Source organism: Oncorhynchus masou, unplaced genomic scaffold (assembly GCF_036934945.1).
Source record: "Oncorhynchus masou masou isolate Uvic2021 unplaced genomic scaffold, UVic_Omas_1.1 unplaced_scaffold_617, whole genome shotgun sequence".
NCBI classification, from domain to species: domain Eukaryota; kingdom Metazoa; phylum Chordata; class Actinopteri; order Salmoniformes; family Salmonidae; genus Oncorhynchus; species Oncorhynchus masou.
In genome coordinates this window covers 344,828-367,797 of record NW_027012598.1, presented here as the reverse complement: position 1 = coordinate 367,797, position 22,970 = coordinate 344,828, and the positions used below count along the sequence as shown (strand labels likewise).

The 22,970-nt window shown below is 54.4% G+C and overlaps 1 protein-coding gene across 4 annotated transcripts in view; it reads right to left on the bottom strand.

The window, feature by feature from the left end:
- Positions 1-167: 167 nt before the first annotated feature.
- The window catches only part of LOC135536430 (ensconsin-like), a 64,114-nt gene continuing 41,311 nt past the window's right edge, over positions 168-22,970 (bottom strand). For all 4 annotated transcript variants that reach the window (XM_064962767.1, XM_064962768.1, XM_064962769.1 and 1 more), the window contains 11 exons: positions 19,981-20,097; positions 18,887-19,044; positions 16,862-17,004; positions 14,258-14,505; positions 5,121-5,271; positions 4,631-4,748; positions 4,427-4,531; positions 1,315-1,365; positions 1,197-1,230; positions 866-1,060; positions 168-320 (listed from right to left, as the gene is read on the bottom strand). In XM_064962767.1, coding sequence (XP_064818839.1) covers positions 295-320; positions 866-1,060; positions 1,197-1,230; positions 1,315-1,365; positions 4,427-4,531; positions 4,631-4,748; positions 5,121-5,271; positions 14,258-14,505; positions 16,862-17,004; positions 18,887-19,044; positions 19,981-20,097 — 1,346 coding nt within the window. In that variant the 3' untranslated portion in view covers positions 168-294. The remainder of the gene's footprint in view (positions 321-865; positions 1,061-1,196; positions 1,231-1,314; positions 1,366-4,426; positions 4,532-4,630; positions 4,749-5,120; positions 5,272-14,257; positions 14,506-16,861; positions 17,005-18,886; positions 19,045-19,980; positions 20,098-22,970) is intronic.

The following is a 22,970-nucleotide window of genomic DNA, read 5'->3' as shown; positions in this document are numbered from 1 at the left end:
GTCATCAGACATCAGTGAGCCAAGGGGAAGAGTCACTATTAAACTGACGTTTTAAAATCTAATTCCATTACAAAGTGGAGATGGAAATAGTGAAGAGTAAATTGTTTATTGCAATGTGAAAATGATATACAAGCTGAAGAGAGGAAGATGATGTCTATTGACCTGCTGTGTGTTGTGTTGGAGTGTCATCTACTCCTTCACGCAGCGGCTTTACGATCCCATTCTCCTGGAACGCAGTGGCAGGTACATGCTGCTCCTCACCAGGAGGAAGTCTGGAGTCAGCAGGGAGAACAATCACCTCCTCAAACAACCCGTTCTCCCTGACACAGAGAGAGACAGAGACAGACACATAGAGACAGAGACAGACACAGAGAGAGAGAGAGACAGAGAGAGAGAGACAGAGAGACACAGACAGAGACACACAGAGAGACAGAGACAGAGAGAGAGACAGAGACAGAGACAGAGAGAGACAGAAACAGAGAGAGACAGAGACAGAGAGAGAGACAGAGAGAGAGACAGAGAGAGAGACAGAGAGAGAGACAGAGAGAGAGACAGAGAGAGAGACAGAGAGAGAGACAGAGAGAGAGACAGAGACAGAGACAGAGAGAGAGAGAGAGAGAGAGAGAGACAGAGACAGAAACAGAGAGACAGACACACAGAGAGAGAGGCAGAGACAGAAACAGAGAGAGAGAGTGAGAGACACACAGAGAGACACACAGACAAACAGAGAGACAGACACACAGACACACAGAGAGACAGACACACAGACACACAGAGAGACAGACACACAGACACACAGAGAGAGAGGAATATCCTTTATTAGATGTTCTAGTTGCAGTGTATTATTAGTAGTAGTGTGTCCTACCTCTCGTCAGCAGGTGGCAGCAGTGCTGTGCTGGGGTCAGTGTTGAGGCTGGGGTCAGTGTTGAGGCTGGGGTCAGTGTTGAGGCTGGGGTCAGTGTTGAGGCTGGGGTCAGTGTTGAGGCTGGAGGCTCCATTGCGGTCGCTGTGCTCGGCCCCGACAGGCTCACTGAGGGGCCCGGAGAATCACAGTTTGACGCTGGAGAAAAACACACGCAACAGATCACAAAAACACAGAGATACTCATTATAAAAAGAACAGTGAATATGGGACTGAACCTATACTATGGTATTATAAGAATTGACCACTTAGAGGACAGATGTGTAAGGAGTTACCTGATTCGTCTATGTTCTTTTGAGGGGTGGCTTTCTAGAGAGAGGAGAGAGAGAGAGATCATTTGAATCCTGGTGAAACACATACCCTATCCAGTTATATAGCAATAGTGGTTCCTACCTTCTCCACTTTATCTGAGCGACGCGTCCTCTTCATGATCTCCTCCAGCCGCTGGGAGATGAGAGGTAGGAGAGAAATGACACTCAATACACCATAATGAACAGCTTTGGGTAGAATCGTAAACACAGGGTACCTGCATTTGGAAGTAAACACAGGGTACCTGCGTTTGGAAGTAAACACAGGGTACCTACATTTGGAAGTAAACACAGGGTACCTACATTTGGATTTAAATACAGGGTACCTACATTTGGAAGTAAACACAGGGTACCTGCATTTGGAAGTAAACACAGGGTACCTGCATTTGGAAGTAAACACAGGGTACCTGCATTGCTCATATTATCACGTCGCTGTGCTATTTTAGCATTAAGCATTCTGATGTAGCCTGATGTAGCCTGATGTAGCATAGTGGCTAGGCTGTAGACGTCTGAAGCATGGGGATAATCCATCGGCATTTATTTAGGCTACTAATCATTAGCTGGATCACAAATTATTGTCGATACCAATAACAGCTCAGTATAATAATATTGAGTATCATAACGATACCACAGAGAGAGAGAAAAAAAATGCCCGAAAGTCAAATATACAGAAGTGTTACTGTATAAAATATGGTGGTTCATCCTCCATGTGGAGAGCAACTGGGTCAGCCCTGCTCAAAACACACCAGCTTCAGGCCCTGCTCAAAACACACCAGCTTCAGGCCCTGCCCAAACACACCAGCTTCAGGCCCTGCTCAAAACACACCAGCTTCAGGCCCTGCTCAAAACACACCAGCTTCAGGCCCTGCTCAAAACACACCAGCTTCAGGCCCTGCTCAAAACACACAAGCTTCAGGCCCTGCTCAAAACACACAAGCTTCAGGCCCTGCTCAAAACACACCAGCTTCAGGCCCTGCTCAAAACACACCAGCTTCAGGCCCTGCTCAAAACACACCAGCTTCAGGCCCTGCTCAAAACACACCAGCTTCAGGCCCTGCTCAAAACACACCAGCTTCAGGCCCTGCTCAAAACACACCAGCTTCAGGCCCTGCTCAAAACACACCAGTCTGATGCGTACAGTCTGATCTGAGTGTTTGAACAACAGTAACACCCAGCAGCGCTCCAGAAAGGGGAATATTAGATGTTGTAGCCTCTTTCATGACCCTGCAACAAGAACATGGTATAAACCAGTGTCCTCCTTCAGTGTCCTCCTTCAGTGTCCTCCTTCAGTGTCCTCCTTCAGTATTACACATCTATACTGTTGGCTGCATGGGAGGCATGTGTCCATTATGTTCCGATAAAAATATCTCTCTGGTTATCAGAAAGACAGGTTTTAAACGGTGCCAAATGCATTTCTGAAATCACAATATTGATCGATCAAAAGAAGCGATTCACAAACAGAGTAAGCATGGTTTAAAAAGGCACCCGTTCATGAGTGTCGGCCATTCGTGGATATGAGTGTGTCGGCCATTCGCGAGAACCGCTGAGAAGTTTTTTTTAGGACATGACATTAATTCATGCTAATAATAGCTGGCTAAAAAGTTAACTAGACAAGCTACAAGCTGTTTTGAATTGGCTATGTACTCTAGCATCTCTAAAGCGTAGATACCGTAGCTCTAGCATCTCTAAAGCGTAGATACCGTAGCTCTAGCATCATGAAAGCGTAGATACCGTAGCTCTAGCATCTCTAAAGCGTAGATACCATAGCTCTAGCATCATGAAAGCGTAGATACCGTAGCTCTAGCATCATGAAAGCGTAGATACCGTAGCTCTAGCATCCCTAAAGCGTAGATACCGTAGCTCTACCATCTCTAAAGCGTAGATACCGTAACTCTACCATCTCTAAAGCGTAGATACCGTAGCTCTACCATCTCTAAAGCGTAGATACCGTAACTCTAGCATCTCTAAAGCGTAGATACCGTAGCTCTACCATCTCTAAAGCGTAGATACCGTAGCTCTACCATCTCTAAAGCATAGATACCGTAGCTCTACCATCTCTAAAGCGTAGATACCGTAGCTCTAGCATCATGAAAGCGTAGATACCGTAGCTCTAGCATCTCTAAAGCGTAGATACCATAGCTCTAGCATCTTGAAAGCGTAGATACCGTAGCTCTACCATCTCTAAAGCGTAGATACCGTAACTCTAGCATCTCTAAAGCATAGATACCATAACTCTACCATCTCTAAAGCGTAGATACCGTAGCTCTACCATCTCTAAAGCGTAGATACCGTAGCTCTAGCATCATGAAAGCGTAGATACCGTAGCTCTAGCATCTCTAAAGCGTAGATACCATAGCTCTAGCATCTTGAAAGCGTAGATACCGTAGCTCTACCATCTCTAAAGCGTAGATACCGTAGCTCTAGCATCTCTAAAGTGTAGATACCGTAACTCTAGCATCTCTAAAGCGTAGATACCGTAGCTCTACCATCTCTAAAGTGTAGATACCGTAGCTCTAGCATCTCTAAAGCGTAGATACCGTAACTCTAGCATCTTGAAAGTGTGCCTCGGTAGGAGTATCTTTTGACGTTTTAGCAGTCGCCATGGTAACAACTTAGCAGCGGCACAATATAACGGAAACACCAAACACCATCTCCGGTTTTAGTTGTCGCCATGGAAACACCATCTCCGGTCGCATTCTGTTAAGATGGGAAGCCCTGTAACGCGTTACCTTCTTCCTCTCCAACCTTTCTGTTAAGATGGGAAGCCCTGTAACGCGTTACCTTCTTCCTCTCCAACCTTTCTGTTAAGATGGGAAGCCCTGTAACGTGTTACCTTCTTCCTCTCCAACCTTTCTGTTAAGATGGGAAGCCCTGTAACGCGTTACCTTCTTCCTCTCCAACCTTTCTGTTAAGATGGGAAGCCCTGTAACGTGTTACCTTCTTCCTCTCCAACCTTTCTGTTAAGATGGGAAGCCCTGTAACGTGTTACCTTCTTCCTCTCCAACCTTTCTGTTAAGATGGGAAACCCTGTAACGTGTTACCTTCTTCCTCTCCAACCTTTCTGTTAAGATGGGAAGCCCTGTAACGTGTTACCTTCTTCCTCTCCAACCTTTCTGTTAAGATGGGAAGCCCTGTAACGTGTTTCCTTCTTCCTCTCCAACCTTTCTGTTAAGATGGGAAGCCCTGTAACGTGTTACCTTCTTCCTCTCCAACCTTTCAGCCTCTTCTTTCTGAAAATGTTTCTCTCTCTCCTTCCTCAGTCTGTCTGCATCCTCCCTCTGACGACATTCCTCCTCCTCTCTCTGAGAACACAGAGAGACAGAAATATGGGAGTATGAGTAAAGATCATAACGTCAACAGGCCGGGCGACCCCTCTACAGGCCGGGCAGAGTGTGTCTGACCTGTTTCTGCTGTCGCTCTGCCTCCTCTCTCTCCTGCTGGGCTCTCTCCTCCTCCTCCTCCTCCCTCCTTCTCTCCTCCTCCTCCTCTCTCCTCTGTCTCTCCTCGGCCTTACCACACCTGGATACACACAGAGTAGTTACACACACACACAATACGCACACACACACACACACACAGTACACACACAGTACACGAACAGTACGCACACACACACAGTACGCACACACACACAGTACGCACACACACACAGTACGCACACACACACAGTACGCACACACACACAGTACGCACACACACACAGTACGCACAGACAGTACGCACAGACAGTACGCACAGACAGTACGCACACACTGTACGCACACACAGTACGCACACACAGTACGCACACACTGTACGCACACACAGTACGCACACACAGTACGCACACACAGTACGCACACACAGTACGCACAGACAGTACGCACACACAGACAGAACACACAGTTGTACCTCTCTGCCTCCTCCTGTATCCCTCTCCTCTCCTCCCCTCTCTCCCTCTGTTCCCGGGCTTGTCTGCGTTTCTCTGCCAGGACCCGTGTGGCCTCCTCTGGGTCTGTGGTGCCTGCAGTAGACCTATGGGCTGGGGAACTGCCCACACTCTCTAAACACGCACACACACACACACACGTCATGTGGCTGTACAATGCTGCAGTAACAGACCAGACCAGCTGCAGTAACAGACCAGACCAGCTGCAGTAACAGACCAGACAAGCTGCAGTAACAGACCAGACCAGCTGCAGTAACAGACCAGACCAGCTGCAGTACCAGACCAGACCAGCTGCAGTAACAGACCAGACCAGCTGCAGTAACAGACCAGACCAGCTGCAGTAACAGACCAGACCAGCTGCAGTAACAGACCAGACCAGCTGCAGTAACAGACCAGACCAGCTGCAGTAACAGACCAGACCAGATGCAGTAACAGACCAGACCAGCTGCAGTAACAGACCAGACCAGCTGCAGTAACAGACCAGCTGCAGTAACAGACCAGACCAGCTGCAGTAACAGACCAGACCAGCTGCAGTAACAGACCAGACCAGCTGCAGTAACAGACCAGACCAGCAGCAGTAACAGACCAGCTGCAGTAACAGACTAGACCAGCTGCAGTAACATACCAGCTGCAGTAACAGACCAGACCAGCTGCAGTAACAGACCAGACCAGCAGCAGTAACAGACCAGCTGCAGTAACAGACCAGACCAGCTGCAGTAACAGACCAGACCAGCTGCAGTAACAGACCAGACCAGCTGCAGTAACAGACCAGCTGCAGTAACAGACCAGCTGCAGTAACAGACCAGCTGCAGTAACAGACCAGCTGCAGTAACAGACCAGCTGCAGTAACAGACCAGACCAGCTGCAGTAACAGACCAGACCAGCTGCAGTAACAGACCAGACCAGCTGCAGTAACAGACCAGCTGCAGTAACAGACCAGACCAGCTGCAGTAACAGACCAGACCAGCTGCAGTAACAGACCAGCAGCAGTAACAGACCAGCTGCAGTAACAGACCAGACCAGCTGCAGTAACAGACCAGCTGCAGTAACAGACCAGCTGCAGTAACAGACCAGACCAGCTGCAGTAACAGACCAGACCAGCTGCAGTAACAGACCAGACCAGCTGCAGTAACAGACCAGACCAGCTGCAGTAACAGACCAGCTGCAGTAACAGACCATCAGCAGTAACAGACCAGCTGCAGTAACAGACCAGCTGCAGTAACAGACCAGCAGCAGTAACAGACCAGACCAGCTGCAGTAACAGACCAGCTGCAGTAACAGACCAGACCAGCTGCAGTAACAGACCAGCTGCAGTAACAGACCAGCTGCAGTAACAGACCAGACCAGCTGCAGTACCAGACCAGCTGCAGTAACAGACCAGACCAGCTGCAGTAACAGACCAGACCAGCTGCAGTAACAGACCAGACCAGCTGCAGTAACAGACCAGACCAGCAGCAGTAACAGACCAGACCAGCTGCAGTAACAGACCAGCTGCAGTAACAGACCAGCTGCAGTAACAGACCAGCTGCAGTAACAGACCAGACCAGCTGCAGTAACAGACCAGCTGCAGTAACAGACCAGACCAGCTGCAGTAACAGACCAGCTGCAGTAACAGACCAGCTGCAGTAACAGACCAGCTGCAGTAACAGACCAGACCAGCTGCAGTAACAGACCAGACCAGCTGCAGTAACAGACCAGCTGCAGTAACAGACCAGACCAGCTGCAGTAACAGACCAGCTGCAGTAACAGACCAGACCAGCTGCAGTAACAGACCAGCTGCAGTAACAGACCAGCTGCAGTAACAGACCAGACCAGCTGCAGTAACAGACCAGACCAGCTGCAGTAACAGACCAGACCAGCTGCAGTAACAGACCAGCAGCAGTAACAGACCAGACCAGCTGCAGTAACAGACCAGCTGCAGTAACAGACCAGACCAGCAGCAGTAACAGACCAGACCAGCTGCAGTAACAGACCAGACCAGCTGCAGTAACAGACCAGACCAGCTGCAGTAACAGACCAGACCAGCAGCAGTAACAGACCAGACCAGCTGCAGTAACAGACCAGACCAGCTGCAGTAACAGACCAGACCAGCTGTAGTAACAGACCAGACCAGCTGCAGTAACAGACCAGCAGCAGTAACAGACCAGACCAGCTGCAGTACCAGACCAGACCAGCTGCAGTACCAGACCAGACCAGCTGCAGTACCAGACCAGCTGCAGTAACAGACCAGACCAGCTGCAGTACCAGACCAGCAGCAGTAACAGACCAGACCAGCTGCAGTACCAGACCAGCTGCAGTAACAGACCAGACCAGCTGCAGTAACAGACCAGACCAGCTGCAGTACCAGACCAGCAGCAGTAACAGACCAGACCAGCTGCAGTACCAGACCAGCTGCAGTAACAGACCAGACCAGCAGCAGTAACAGACCAGACCAGCAGCAGTAACAGACCAGACCAGCAGCAGTAACAGACCAGACCAGCTGCAGTAACAGACCAGCTGCAGTAACAGACCAGACCAGCTGCAGTACCAGACCAGCTGCAGTAACAGACCAGCTGCAGTAACAGACCAGCTGCAGTAACAGACCAGCTGCAGTAACAGACCAGACCAGCTGCAGTACCAGACCAGCTGCAGTAACAGACCAGCTGCAGTAACAGACCAGACCAGCTGCAGTAACAGAACAGACCAGCTGCAGTAACAGACCAGACCAGCTGCAGTAACAGACCAGACCAGCTGCAGTAACAGACCAGCTGCAGTAACAGACCAGACCAGCTGCAGTAACAGACCAGACCAGCTGCAGTAACAGACCAGCAGCAGTAACAGACCAGCTGCAGTAACAGACCAGACCAGCTGCAGTAACAGACCAGACCAGCTGCAGTAACAGACCAGACCAGCAGCAGTAACAGACCAGCTGCAGTAACAGACCAGACCAGCTGCAGTAACAGACCAGCAGCAGTAACAGACCAGCTGCAGTAACAGACCAGACCAGCTGCAGTAACAGACCAGACCAGCTGCAGTAACAGACCAGACCAGCTGCAGTAACAGACCAGACCAGCTACAGTAACAGACCAGACCAGCTGCAGTAACAGACCAGCTGCAGTAACAGACCAGCTGCAGTAACAGACCAGCTGCAGTAACAGACCAGCTGCAGTAACAGACCAGACCAGCTGCAGTAACAGACCAGACCAGCTGCAGTAACAGACCAGACCAGCTGCAGTAACAGACCAGCTGCAGTAACAGACCAGACCAGCTGCAGTAACAGACCAGACCAGCTGCAGTAACAGACCAGCTGCAGTAACAGACCAGCTGCAGTAACAGACCAGCAGCAGTAACAGACCAGCTGCAGTAACAGACCAGACCAGCTGCAGTAACAGACCAGCTGCAGTAACAGACCAGACCAGCTGCAGTAACAGACCAGCTGCAGTAACAGACCAGACCAGCTGCAGTAACAGACCAGACCAGCTGCAGTAACAGACCAGCTGCAGTAACAGACCAGACCAGCTGCAGTAACAGACCAGCTGCAGTAACAGACCAGACCAGCTGCAGTAACAGACCAGCTGCAGTAACAGACCAGACCAGCTGCAGTAACAGACCAGCTGCAGTAACAGACCAGACCAGCTGCAGTAACAGACCAGACCAGCTGCAGTAACAGACCAGACCAGCTGCAGTAACAGACCAGCAGCAGTAACAGACCAGACCAGCTGCAGTAACAGACCAGCTGCAGTAACAGACCAGACCAGCAGCAGTAACAGACCAGACCAGCTGCAGTAACAAACCAGACCAGCTGCAGTAACAGACCAGACCAGCTGCAGTAACAGACCAGACCAGCTGCAGTAACAGACCAGCAGCAGTAACAGACCAGACCAGCTGCAGTACCAGACCAGACCAGCTGCAGTACCAGACCAGCTGCAGTAACAGACCAGACCAGCTGCAGTACCAGACCAGCAGCAGTAACAGACCAGACCAGCTGCAGTAACAGACCAGACCAGCTGCAGTACCAGACCAGCAGCAGTAACAGACCAGACCAGCTGCAGTACCAGACCAGCTGCAGTAACAGACCAGACCAGCTGCAGTAACAGACCAGACCAGCAGCAGTAACAGACCAGACCAGCAGCAGTAACAGACCAGACCAGCAGCAGTAACAGACCAGACCAGCTGCAGTACCAGACCAGCTGCAGTAACAGACCAGACCAGCTGCAGTACCAGACCAGCAGCAGTAACAGACCAGACCAGCTGCAGTAACAGACCAGACCAGCTGCAGTACCAGACCAGCAGCAGTAACAGACCAGACCAGCTGCAGTACCAGACCAGCTGCAGTAACAGACCAGACCAGCTGCAGTAACAGACCAGACCAGCAGCAGTAACAGACCAGACCAGCAGCAGTAACAGACCAGACCAGCAGCAGTAACAGACCAGACCAGCTGCAGTAACAGACCAGCTGCAGTAACAGACCAGACCAGCTGCAGTACCAGACCAGCTGCAGTAACAGACCAGCTGCAGTAACAGACCAGCTGCAGTAACAGACCAGCTGCAGTAACAGACCAGACCAGCTGCAGTACCAGACCAGCTGCAGTAACAGACCAGCTGCAGTAACAGACCAGACCAGCTGCAGTAACAGACCAGACCAGCTGCAGTAACAGACCAGACCAGCTGCAGTAACAGACCAGCTGCAGTAACAGACCAGACCAGCTGCAGTAACAGACCAGACCAGCTGCAGTAACAGACCAGACCAGCTGCAGTAACAGACCAGCAGCAGTAACAGACCAGCTGCAGTAACAGACCAGACCAGCTGCAGTAACAGACCAGACCAGCTGCAGTAACAGACCAGACCAGCAGCAGTAACAGACCAGCTGCAGTAACAGACCAGACCAGCTGCAGTAACAGACCAGCAGCAGTAACAGACCAGCTGCAGTAACAGACCAGACCAGCTGCAGTAACAGACCAGACCAGCTGCAGTAACAGACCAGACCAGCTGCAGTAACAGACCAGACCAGCTGCAGTACCAGACCAGCTGCAGTAACAGACCAGCTGCAGTAACAGACCAGCTGCAGTAACAGACCAGACCAGCTGCAGTAACAGACCAGACCAGCTGCAGTAACAGACCAGACCAGCTGCAGTAACAGACCAGACCAGCTGCAGTACCAGACCAGCAGCAGTAACAGACCAGACCAGCTGCAGTACCAGACCAGCTGCAGTAACAGACCAGCTGCAGTAACAGACCAGACCAGCTGCAGTAACAGACCAGACCAGCTGCAGTAACAGACCAGCAGCAGTAACAGACCAGCTGCAGTAACAGACCAGACCAGCTGCAGTAACAGACCAGACCAGCTGCAGTAACAGACCAGACCAGCAGCAGTAACAGACCAGCTGCAGTAACAGACCAGACCAGCTGCAGTAACAGACCAGCAGCAGTAACAGACCAGCTGCAGTAACAGACCAGACCAGCTGCAGTAACAGACCAGACCAGCTGCAGTAACAGACTAGACCAGCTGCAGTAACAGACCAGACCAGCTGCAGTAACAGACCAGCTGCAGTAACAGACCAGCTGCAGTAACAGACCAGACCAGCTGCAGTAACAGACCAGACCAGCTGCAGTAACAGACCAGCAGCAGTAACAGACCAGACCAGCTGCAGTAACAGACCAGCTGCAGTAACAGACCAGACCAGCAGCAGTAACAGACCAGACCAGCTGCAGTAACAGACCAGACCAGCTGCAGTAACAGACCAGACCAGCTGCAGTAACAGACCAGACCAGCTGCAGTAACAGACCAGCAGCAGTAACAGACCAGACCAGCTGCAGTACCAGACCAGACCAGCTGCAGTACCAGACCAGCTGCAGTAACAGACCAGACCAGCTGCAGTACCAGACCAGCAGCAGTAACAGACCAGACCAGCTGCAGTACCAGACCAGCTGCAGTAACAGACCAGACCAGCTGCAGTAACAGACCAGACCAGCTGCAGTACCAGACCAGCAGCAGTAACAGACCAGACCAGCTGCAGTACCAGACCAGCTGCAGTAACAGACCAGACCAGCTGCAGTAACAGACCAGACCAGCAGCAGTAACAGACCAGACCAGCAGCAGTAACAGACCAGACCAGCTGCAGTAACAGACCAGCTGCAGTAACAGACCAGACCAGCTGCAGTACCAGACCAGCTGCAGTAACAGACCAGCTGCAGTAACAGACCAGCTGCAGTAACAGACCAGCTGCAGTAACAGACCAGACCAGCTGCAGTACCAGACCAGCTGCAGTAACAGACCAGCTGCAGTAACAGACCAGACCAGCTGCAGTAACAGACCAGACCAGCTGCAGTAACAGACCAGACCAGCTGCAGTAACAGACCAGCTGCAGTAACAGACCAGCTGCAGTAACAGACCAGACCAGCTGCAGTAACAGACCAGACCAGCTGCAGTAACAGACCAGCTGCAGTAACAGACCAGACCAGCTGCAGTAACAGACCAGACCAGCTGCAGTAACAGACCAGACCAGCAGCAGTAACAGACCAGCTGCAGTAACAGACCAGACCAGCTGCAGTAACAGACCAGCAGCAGTAACAGACCAGCTGCAGTAACAGACCAGACCAGCTGCAGTAACAGACCAGACCAGCTGCAGTAACAGACCAGACCAGCTGCAGTAACAGACCAGACCAGCTGCAGTAACAGACCAGCTGCAGTAACAGACCAGCTGCAGTAACAGACCAGCTGCAGTAACAGACCAGACCAGCTGCAGTAACAGACCAGACCAGCTGCAGTAACAGACCAGACCAGCTGCAGTAACAGACCAGCTGCAGTAACAGACCAGACCAGCTGCAGTAACAGACCAGACCAGCTGCAGTAACAGACCAGACCAGCTGCAGTAACAGACCAGCTGCAGTAACAGACCAGCTGCAGTAACAGACCAGCAGCAGTAACAGACCAGCTGCAGTAACAGACCAGACCAGCTGCAGTAACAGACCAGCTGCAGTAACAGACCAGACCAGCTGCAGTAACAGACCAGCTGCAGTAACAGACCAGACCAGCTGCAGTAACAGACCAGACCAGCTGCAGTAACAGACCAGACCAGCTGCAGTAACAGACCAGCTGCAGTAACAGACCAGACCAGCTGCAGTAACAGACCAGACCAGCTGCAGTAACAGACCAGACCAGCTGCAGTAACAGACCAGCTGCAGTAACAGACCAGACCAGCTGCAGTAACAGACCAGCTGCAGTAACAGACCAGACCAGCTGCAGTAACAGACCAGCTGCAGTAACAGACCAGCTGCAGTAACAGACCAGACCAGCTGCAGTAACAGACCAGACCAGCTGCAGTAACAGACCAGACCAGCTGCAGTAACAGACCAGCAGCAGTAACAGACCAGCTGCAGTAACAGACCAGCTGCAGTAACAGACCAGACCAGCAGCAGTAACAGACCAGACCAGCTGCAGTAACAGACCAGACCAGCTGCAGTAACAGACCAGACCAGCTGCAGTAACAGACCAGACCAGCTGCAGTAACAGACCAGCTGCAGTAACAGACCAGCAGCAGTAACAGACCAGACCAGCTGCAGTACCAGACCAGACCAGCTGCAGTACCAGACCAGCTGCAGTAACAGACCAGACCAGCTGCAGTACCAGACCAGCAGCAGTAACAGACCAGACCAGCTGCAGTACCAGACCAGCTGCAGTAACAGACCAGACCAGCTGCAGTAACAGACCAGACCAGCTGCAGTACCAGACCAGCAGCAGTAACAGACCAGACCAGCTGCAGTACCAGACCAGCTGCAGTAACAGACCAGACCAGCTGCAGTAACAGACCAGACCAGCAGCAGTAACAGACCAGACCAGCAGCAGTAACAGACCAGACCAGCAGCAGTAACAGACCAGACCAGCTGCAGTAACAGACCAGCTGCAGTAACAGACCAGACCAGCTGCAGTACCAGACCAGCTGCAGTAACAGACCAGCTGCAGTAACAGACCAGCTGCAGTAACAGACCAGACCAGCTGCAGTACCAGACCAGCTGCAGTAACAGACCAGCTGCAGTAACAGACCAGACCAGCTGCAGTAACAGACCAGACCAGCTGCAGTAACAGACCAGACCAGCTGCAGTAACAGACCAGACCAGCTGCAGTAACAGACCAGCTGCAGTAACAGACCAGACCAGCTGCAGTAACAGACCAGACCAGCTGCAGTAACAGACCAGACCAGCAGTAACAGACCAGCTGCAGTAACAGACCAGACCAGCTGCAGTAACAGACCAGACCAGCTGCAGTAACAGACCAGACCAGCAGCAGTAACAGACCAGCTGCAGTAACAGACCAGACCAGCTGCAGTAACAGACCAGCAGCAGTAACAGACCAGCTGCAGTAACAGACCAGACCAGCTGCAGTAACAGACCAGACCAGCTGCAGTAACAGACCAGACCAGCTGCAGTACCAGACCAGCTGCAGTAACAGACCAGCTGCAGTAACAGACCAGCTGCAGTAACAGACCAGACCAGCTGCAGTAACAGACCAGACCAGCTGCAGTAACAGACCAGACCAGCTGCAGTACCAGACCAGCTGCAGTAACAGACCAGACCAGCTGCAGTAACAGACCAGACCAGCTGCAGTAACAGACCAGCAGCAGTAACAGACCAGCTGCAGTAACAGACCAGACCAGCTGCAGTAACAGACCAGACCAGCTGCAGTAACAGACCAGACCAGCAGCAGTAACAGACCAGCTGCAGTAACAGACCAGACCAGCTGCAGTAACAGACCAGCAGCAGTAACAGACCAGCTGCAGTAACAGACCAGCTGCAGTAACAGACCAGACCAGCTGCAGTAACAGACCAGACCAGCTGCAGTAACAGACTAGACCAGCTGCAGTAACAGACCAGACCAGCTGCAGTAACAGACCAGCTGCAGTAACAGACCAGACCAGCTGCAGTAACAGACCAGCTGCAGTAACAGACCAGCTGCAGTAACAGACCAGCTGCAGTAACAGACCAGACCAGCTGCAGTAACAGACCAGCTGCAGTAACAGACCAGACCAGCTGCAGTAACAGACCAGACCAGCTGCAGTAACAGACCAGCTGCAGTAACAGACCAGAACGCTAGCTGTCGATGTGTGTGTGGCCTCCACTCACCGCTGACTGCTGACAGTGTGTCCTTTGTGTCTGTGCAGGGGCAGGCTTTGGGTTGGCCCAGGCTCTGGGGGCGTGGCTGGGAGGGGGTCACAGCCCCCTGGTCTCCCTCAGGTCCTCCTGCCTGTAGTCCAATCAGAGACAGGCTCTCTGGCACTGTCCTACTGGGCCTGAGGTTCCCCAAGTCCTCTCCAATGGGAGACCGTAGCTGCTTGGGGGTGGAGGGGCGAGGGGGCAGCTTCTGGGGGGGTCTGGAGGGAGGTAGGGGAGAGCGTATTTGGCTGCTCTGAAATGGCACTCTATTCCCTATATAGTGCACTACTTTTATTTATATTTAACCTTTAAGTCAGTTAAGAACACATTGTAATTTACAATGACAGCCTAGGAATAGTGGGTTATCTGCCAGAATGACAGATAGTTACCTTGTCAGTTCAGTTATCAGATCTAGCAACCTTCTGGTTACAGTCCCAACGCTCTAACCACTAGGCTACCTGCCACCCCTATACTCTAACCACTAGGCTACCTGCCACCTCTACACTCTAACCACTAGGCTACCTGCCACCACTACACTCTAACCACTAGGCTACCTGCCACCTCTACACTCTAACCACTAGGCTACCTGCCACCACTACACTCTAACCACTAGGCTACCTGCCACCACTACACTCTAACCACTAGGCTACCTGCCACCTCTACACTCTAACCACTAGGCTACCTGCCACCACTACACTCTAACCACTAGGCTACCTGCCAACACTACACTCTAACCACTAGGCTACCTGCCTCCCCTACACTCTAACCACTAGGCTACCTGCCTCCTCTACACTCTAACCACTAGGCTACCTGCCACCCCTACACTCTAACCACTAGGCTACCTGCCACCCCTACACTCTAACCACTAGGCTACCTGCCACCACTACACTCTAACCACTAGGCTACCTGCCACCTCTACATTCTAACCACTATGCTACCTGCCTCCCCTACACTCTAACCACTAGTCTACCTGCCAACACTACACTCTAACCACTAGGCTACCTGCCTCCCCTACACTCTAACCACTAGGCTACCTGCCTCCTCTACACTCTAACCACTAGGCTACCTGCCACCCCTACACTCTAACCACTAGGCTACCTGCCACCCCTACACTCTAACCACTAGGCTACCTGCCACCAATACACTCTAACCACTAGGCTACCCTGCCACCACTACACTCTAACCACTAGGCTACCCTGCCACCCCTACACTCTAACCACTAGGCTACCCTGCCACCCCTACACTCTAACCACTAGGCTACCTGCCACCACTACACTCTAACCACTAGGCTACCTGCCACCACTACACTCTGACCACTAGGCTACCTGCCACCACTATACTCTGACCACTAGGCTACCTGCCACCCCTACACTCTAACCACTAGGCTACCTGCCACCCCTACACTCTAACCACTAGGCTACCTGCCACCCCTACACTCTAACCACTAGGCTACCTGCCACCACTACACTCTAACCACTAGGCTACCTGCCACCCCTACACTCTAACCACTAGGCTACCTGCCACCACTACACTCTAACCACTAGGCTACCTGCCACCTCTACACTCTAACCACTAGGCTACCTGCCACCCCTACACTCTAACCACTAGGCTACCTGCCACCTCTACACTCTAACCACTAGGCTACCTGCCAACACTACACTCTAACCACTAGGCTACCTGCTACCCCAACACTCTAACCACTAGGCTACCTGCCACCTCTACACTCTAACCACTAGGCTACCTGCCACCCCTACACTCTAACCACTAGGCGACCTGCCACCTCTACACTCTAACCACTAGGCTACCTGCCGCCCCTACACTCTAACCACTAGGCTACCTGCTACCCCAACACTCTAACCACTAGGCTACCTGCCACCTCTACACTCTAACCACTAGGCTACCTGCCACCCCTACACTCTAACCACTAGGCGACCTGCCACCTCTACACTCTAACCACTAGGCTACCTGCCGCCCCTACACTCTAACCACTAGGCTACCTGCCGCCCCTACACTCTAACCACTAGGTTACCTGCCACCGCTACACTCTAACCACTAGGCTACCTGCCGCCCCTACACTCTAACCACTAGGCTACCTGCCACCTCTACACTCTAACCACTAGGCTACCTGCCACCCCTACACTCTAACCACTAGGCTACCTGCCGCCCCTACACTCTAACCACTAGGTTACCTGCCGCCCCTACACTCTAACCACTAGGCTACCTGCCGCCCCTACACTCTAACCACTAGGTTACCTGCCACCGCTACACTCTAACCACTAGGCTACCTGCCGCCCCTACACTATAACCACTAGGTTACCTGCCACCGCTACACTCTAACCACTAGGCTACCTGCCGCCCCTACACTCTAACCACTAGGCTACCTGCAGGGCCTTTAACCAGGGCCTTTAACCAGGGCCTTTAACCAGTCTTAGAGCAATGTTAGTGGGTCAGAACCTAACAGTTACTAACACTAGAGATGAGCTAGTTCAGGAGACGGTCCATAGAATGACATACAAAGTCATAGTATAGATAGAGGACAACTCTAGGATCTCTATGAGCTGCTATTCCACCAACCTGCCAGGTGAGGGCGCTGTCACTCTACTCTGCTGTTTCCCTGGTGACCGGAACCTCTTGGTAGTAGGCGTGGTCAGAGGAGGTGTGGTCAGAGGCAGGGAGAGGTTGCTCCAAGACTTCCTGACAAAATCCTTATGTTTATCCTTAAACACACACAGACGGATGGAACGATCTTCAATTAATGTGGAACTGCCTCCTCTTCCTCTGACACCACATGACTGAAGGGGGTCCAAACTGACTGACGGTAGCGTATTGATGCTAACATGGGACAGTGGGGGGGGTCCTGACGGTAGCGTATTGATGCTAACATGGGACAGTGGGGGTCCTGACGGTAGCGTATTGATGCTAACATGGGACAGTGGGGGTCCTGACGCAGCGTATTGATGCTAACATGGGACAGTGGGGTCCTGACGGTAGCGTATTGATGCTAACATGGGACAGTGGGGGTCCTGACGGTAGCGTATTGATGCTAACATGGGACAGTGTGGGGGTCCTGACGGTAGCGTATTGATGCTAACATGGGACAGTGGGGGTCCTGACGGTAGCGTATTGATGCTAACATGGGACAGTGGGGGTCCTGGACGGTAGCGTATTGATGCTAACATGGGACAGTGGGGGTCCTGACGGTAGCGTATTGATGCTAACATGGGACAGTGGGGGTCCTGACGGTAGCGTATTGATGCTAACATGGGACAGTGTGGGGGTCCTGACGGTAGCGTATTGATGCTAACATGGGACAGTGGGGGTCCTGACGGTAGCGTATTGATGCTAACATGGGACAGTGTGGGGGTCCTGACGGTAGCGTATTGATGCTAACATGGGACAGTGTGGGGGTCCTGACGGTAGCGTATTGATGCTAACATGGGACAGTGTGGGGGTCCTGACGGTAGCGTATTGATGCTAACATGGGACAGTGGGGGGTCCTGACGGTAGCGTATTGATGCTAACATGGGACAGTGGGGGGTCCTGACGATAGCGTATTGATGCTAACATGGGACAGTGGGGGGGGTCCTGACGATAGCGTATTGATGCTAACATGGGACAGTGGGGGGTCCTGACGATAGCGTATTGATGCTAACATGGGACAGTGGGGGGGTCCTGACGGTAGCGTATTGATGCTAACATGGGACAGTGGGGGTCCTGACGGTAGCGTATTGATGCTAACATGGGACAGTGGGGGTCCTGACGTATTGATGCTAACATGGGACAGTGTGGGGGTCCTGACGGTAGCGTATTGATGCTAACATGGGACAGTGGGGGGGTCCTGACGGTAGCGTATTGATGCTAACATGGGACAGTGTGGGGGTCCTGACGGTAGCGTATTGATGCTAACATGGGACAGTGGGGGTCCTGACGATAGCGTATTGATGCTAACATGGGACAGTGGGGGGGTCCTGACGGTAGCGTATTGATGCTAACATGGGACAGTGGGGGTCCTGACGGTAGCGTATTGATGCTAACATGGGACAGTGGGGGTCCTGACGGTAGCGTATTGATGCTAACATGGGACAGTGGGGGGGTCCTGACGGTAGCGTATTGATGCTAACATGGGACAGTGGGGGTCCTGACGGTAGCGTATTGATGCTAACATGGGACAGTGGGGGTCCTGACGGTAGCGTATTGATGCTAACATGGGACAGTGTGGGGGTCCTGACGGTAGCGTATTGATGCTAACATGGGACAGTGTGGGGGTCCTGACGGTAGTGTATTGATGCTAACATGGGACAGTTGTCGTCATCACGGGATATCTTACCGGCGCGGGTTGTTGTCATCACGGGATATCTTACCGGCGCGGGTTGTTGTCATCACGGGATATCTTACCGGCGCGGGTTGTTGTCATCACGGGATATCTTACCGGCGCGGGTTGTTGTCATCACGGGATATCTTACCGGCGCGGGTTGTCATCATCACGGGATATCTTACCGGCGCGGGTTGTTGTCATCACGGGATATCTTACCGGCGCGGGTTGTTGTCATCACGGGATATCTTACCGGCGCGGGTTGTTGTCATCACAGGATATCTTACCGGTGCGTTGCAGGTGGTCCTCCTGCGGTTGGTCATGTCCCCGGGGAGGCGTGGCTCTTGGCTGCGGCAGACGGTCAGAGGCTGGGACTGGATGGACTTGAAGGACATAGATCCCATAGGGTGGCAGGACACCGAGCGAGGACATACAGGCATGGCTCCTGTCACACGGTCACCACCAATCAGGGGTTAGACATGGACAGGATGGGTGACAGGAGCGATGGATCGGGTGGAGCAGAGGGAGAGAGGCGTCGAGGGGAGAGGGAGGCGGTGAGGGGGAGAGAGAGGCGGTGAGGGGGAGAGAGAGGCGGTGAGGGGGAGAGAGAGGCGGTGAGGGGGAGAGAGAGGCGTCGAGGGGGAGAGAGAGGCGTCGAGGGGGAGAGAGAGGCGGTGAGGGGAGAGGGAGGCGGTGAGGGGAGAGGGAGGCGGTGAGGGGGAGAGAGAGGCGTCGAGGGGAGAGAGAGGCGTCGAGGGGGAGAGAGAGGCGTCGAGGGGGGAGAGAGGCGTCGGGGAGGGGGAGGGGAGGCGCGAGGGGGAGAGAGAGGCGTCGAGGGGGAGAGAGAGCGTCGAGGGGGAGAGAGAGCGTCGAGGGGGGGAGAGAGGCGTCGAGGGGGAGAGAGAGGCGTCGAGGGGGAGAGAGAGGCGTCGAGGGGGAGAGAGAGGCGTCGAGGGGGAGAGAGAGGCGTCGAGGGGGGAGAGGCGGCGAGGGGGAGAGAGAGGCGGCGAGGGAAGAGAGAGGCGGCGAGGGGGAGAGAGAGGCGCGAGGGGGAGAGAGAGGCGGCGAGGGGGAGAGAGAGGCGGCGAGGGGGAGAGAGAGGCGGCGAGGGGGGAGAGAGCGGCGAGGGGGAGAGAGGCGGCGAGGGGGAGAGAGAGGCGGCGAGGGGGAGAGAGGCGGTGAGGGGAGAGAGGCGGTGAGGGGGAGAGAGAGGCGGTGAGGGATGGAGCAGAGGGAGAGAGAATAAGAGAAGGAAAATTTGTTGATACTGGTCAGGACCTAAACCCATCAGTAGATCAGACAGGTTAGTGATGTAACCAATCAGAGCTCACTGCACCCATCAGTGAGATATAGTTGGTGTGTGTGTGTTCAGGTGTGTTACCTGTGTCTCCAGACAGGCTCATGGCGCTGCGGCTGCGTGCCAGGTAGGAGTGTGTGGGCTGGAGCAGACGATTGACCACTGTGTTCTCCCATGGGGTCAATGGCATACAACGCATGCCTGGAACGAACACACACACAGATCGTTAGTTGAGATGCAAATGCAGTAAGGGGAGGATCACCATAGTAACGTGCGGTAAGGGGGGAATCGCCATAGTAACACGCGGTAAGGGGGGAATCGCCATAGTAACGTGCTGTAAGGGGAGGATAGCCATAGTAATGTACAGTAAGGGGGGAATCGCCATAGTAACGTGCAGTAAGGGGGGATCGCCATAGTAACGTGCGGTAAGGGGGGAATTGCCATATTAACGTGAGGTAAGTGGAGGATCGCCATAGTAACGTGCAGTAAGGGGGATCGCCATAGTAACATGCAGTAAGGGGGATCGCCATAGTAACGTGCAGTAAGGGGGGGATCGCCATAGTAACGTGCAGTAAGGGGGGGATCGCCATAGTAACGTGCAGTAAGGGAAGGATCGCCATAGTAACATGCAGTAAGGGGAGGATCGCCATAGTAACTGAGAAAACGTGCAAAAGAACATGGTGAATTAAGTGAACCGTTCTGTGCTTTAACCAGTGTGACAGGATCCGTGTCCTTATGGGTTTCATTTGAGATGCAGACATCATGGGGGATAGATCCACTTCCCAGAGTCCCTTTCATTCATTATCCAATTACTCAATACATGATTTACTGAAAGACAGAGCTGGTGTGAGTGATCTGGTGTGTGCACAAGGTGATGCCAACAAGCCATGCTGAAGCTCTTAGCGGCGCGTCTGGGACAGACGGGACCTGGGGGTCTGGGGACAGACGGGACCTTGGGGTCTGGGGACAGACGGGACCTGGGGGTCTGGGGACAGACGGGACCTTGGGGTCTGGGGACAGACGGGACCTGGGGGTCTGGGGACAGACGGGACCTTGGGGGTCTGGGGACAGACGGGACCTTGGGGGTCTGGGGACAGACGGGACCTTGGGGGTCTGGGGACAGACGGGACCTTGGGGGTCTGGGGACAGACGGGACCTTGGGGACAGACGGGGGGGTCTGGGGACAGACGGGACCTTGGGGGTCTGGGGACAGACGGGACCTTGGGGGTCTGGGGACAGACGGGACCTTGGGGGTCTGGGGACAGACGGGACCTTGGGGGTCTGGGGACAGACGGGACCTTGGGGTCTGGGGACAGACGGGACCTTGGGGGTCTGGGGACAGACGGGACCTTGGGGGTCTGGGGACAGACGGGACCTTGGGGTCTGGGGACAGACGGGACCTTGGGGGTCTGGGGACAGACGGGACCTTGGGGGTCTGGGGACAGACGGGACCTTGGGGGTCTGGGGACAGACGGGACCTTGGGGGTCTGGGGACAGACGGGACCTTGGGGGTCTGGGGACAGACGGGACCTTGGGGGTCTGGGGACAGACGGGACCTTGGGGGTCTGGGGACAGACGGGACCTTGGGGGTCTGGGGACAGACGGGACCTTGGGGGTCTGGGGACAGACGGGACCTTGGGGGTCTGGGGACAGACGGGACCGGGGGGGTCTGGGGACAGACGGGACCTTGGGGGTCTGGGGACAGACGGGACCTTGGGGTCTGGGGACAGACGGGACCTTGGGGGTCTGGGGACAGACGGGACCTTGGGGGACTGGGGACAGACGGGACCTTGGGGGCCTGGGGACAGACGGGACCTTGGGGGCCTGGGGACAGACGGGACCTTGGGGGCCTGGGGACAGACGGGACCTTGGGGGCCTGGGGACAGACGGGACCTTGGGGGCCTGGGGACAGACGGGACCTTGGGGGCCTGGGGACAGACGGGACCTTGGGGTCCGGGGACAGACGGGACCTTGGGGTCCGGGGACAGACGGGACCTTGGGGTCCGGGGACAGACGGGACCTTGGGGTCCGGGGACAGACGGGACCTTGGGGTCCGGGGACAGACGGGACCTTGGGGTCCGGGGACAGACGGGACCTTGGGGTCCGGGGACAGACGGGACCTTGGGGTCCGGGGACAGACGGGACCTTGGGGTCCGGGGACAGACGGGACCTTGGGGTCCGGGGACAGACGGGACCTTGGGGTCCGGGGACAGACGGGACCTTGGGGTCCGGGGGACAGACGGGACCTTGGGGTCCGGGGACAGACGGGACCTTGGGGTCCGGGGACAGACGGGACCTTGGGGTCCGGGGACAGACGGGACCTTGGGGTCCGGGGACAGACGGGACCTTGGGGTCCGGGGACAGACGGGACCTTGGGGTCCGGGGACAGACGGGACCTTGGGGTCCGGGGACAGACGGGACCTTGGGGTCCGGGGACAGACGGGACCTTGGGGTCCGGGGACAGACGGGACCTTGGGGTCCGGGGACAGACGGGACCTTGGGGTCCGGGGACAGACGGGACCTTAGGGTCTGGGACAGACGGGACCTTAGGGTCTGGGACAGACGGGACCTTAGGGTCTGGGACAGACGGGACCTTAGGGTCTGGGACAGACGGGACCTTAGGGTCTGGGACAGACGGGACCTTAGGGTCTGGGACAGACGGGACCTTAGGGTCTGGGACAGACGGGACCTTAGGGTCTGGGACAGACGGGACCTTAGGGTCTGGGACAGACGGGACCTTAGGTCTGGGACAGACGGGACCTTAGGGTCTGGGACAGACGGGACCTTAGGGTCTGGGACAGACGGGACCTTAGGGTCTGGGACAGACGGGACCTTAGGGTCTGGGACAGACGGGACCTTAGGGTCTGGGACAGACGGGACCTTAGGGTCTGGGACAGACGGGACCTTAGGGTCTGGGACAGACGGGACCTTAGGGTCTGGGACAGACGGGACCTTAGGGTCTGGGACAGACGGGACCTTAGGGTCTGGGACAGACGGGACCTTAGGGTCTGGGACAGACGGGACCTTAGCGGGGCGCCTGGGGACAGACGGGACCTTGGGGTCTGGGGACAGAC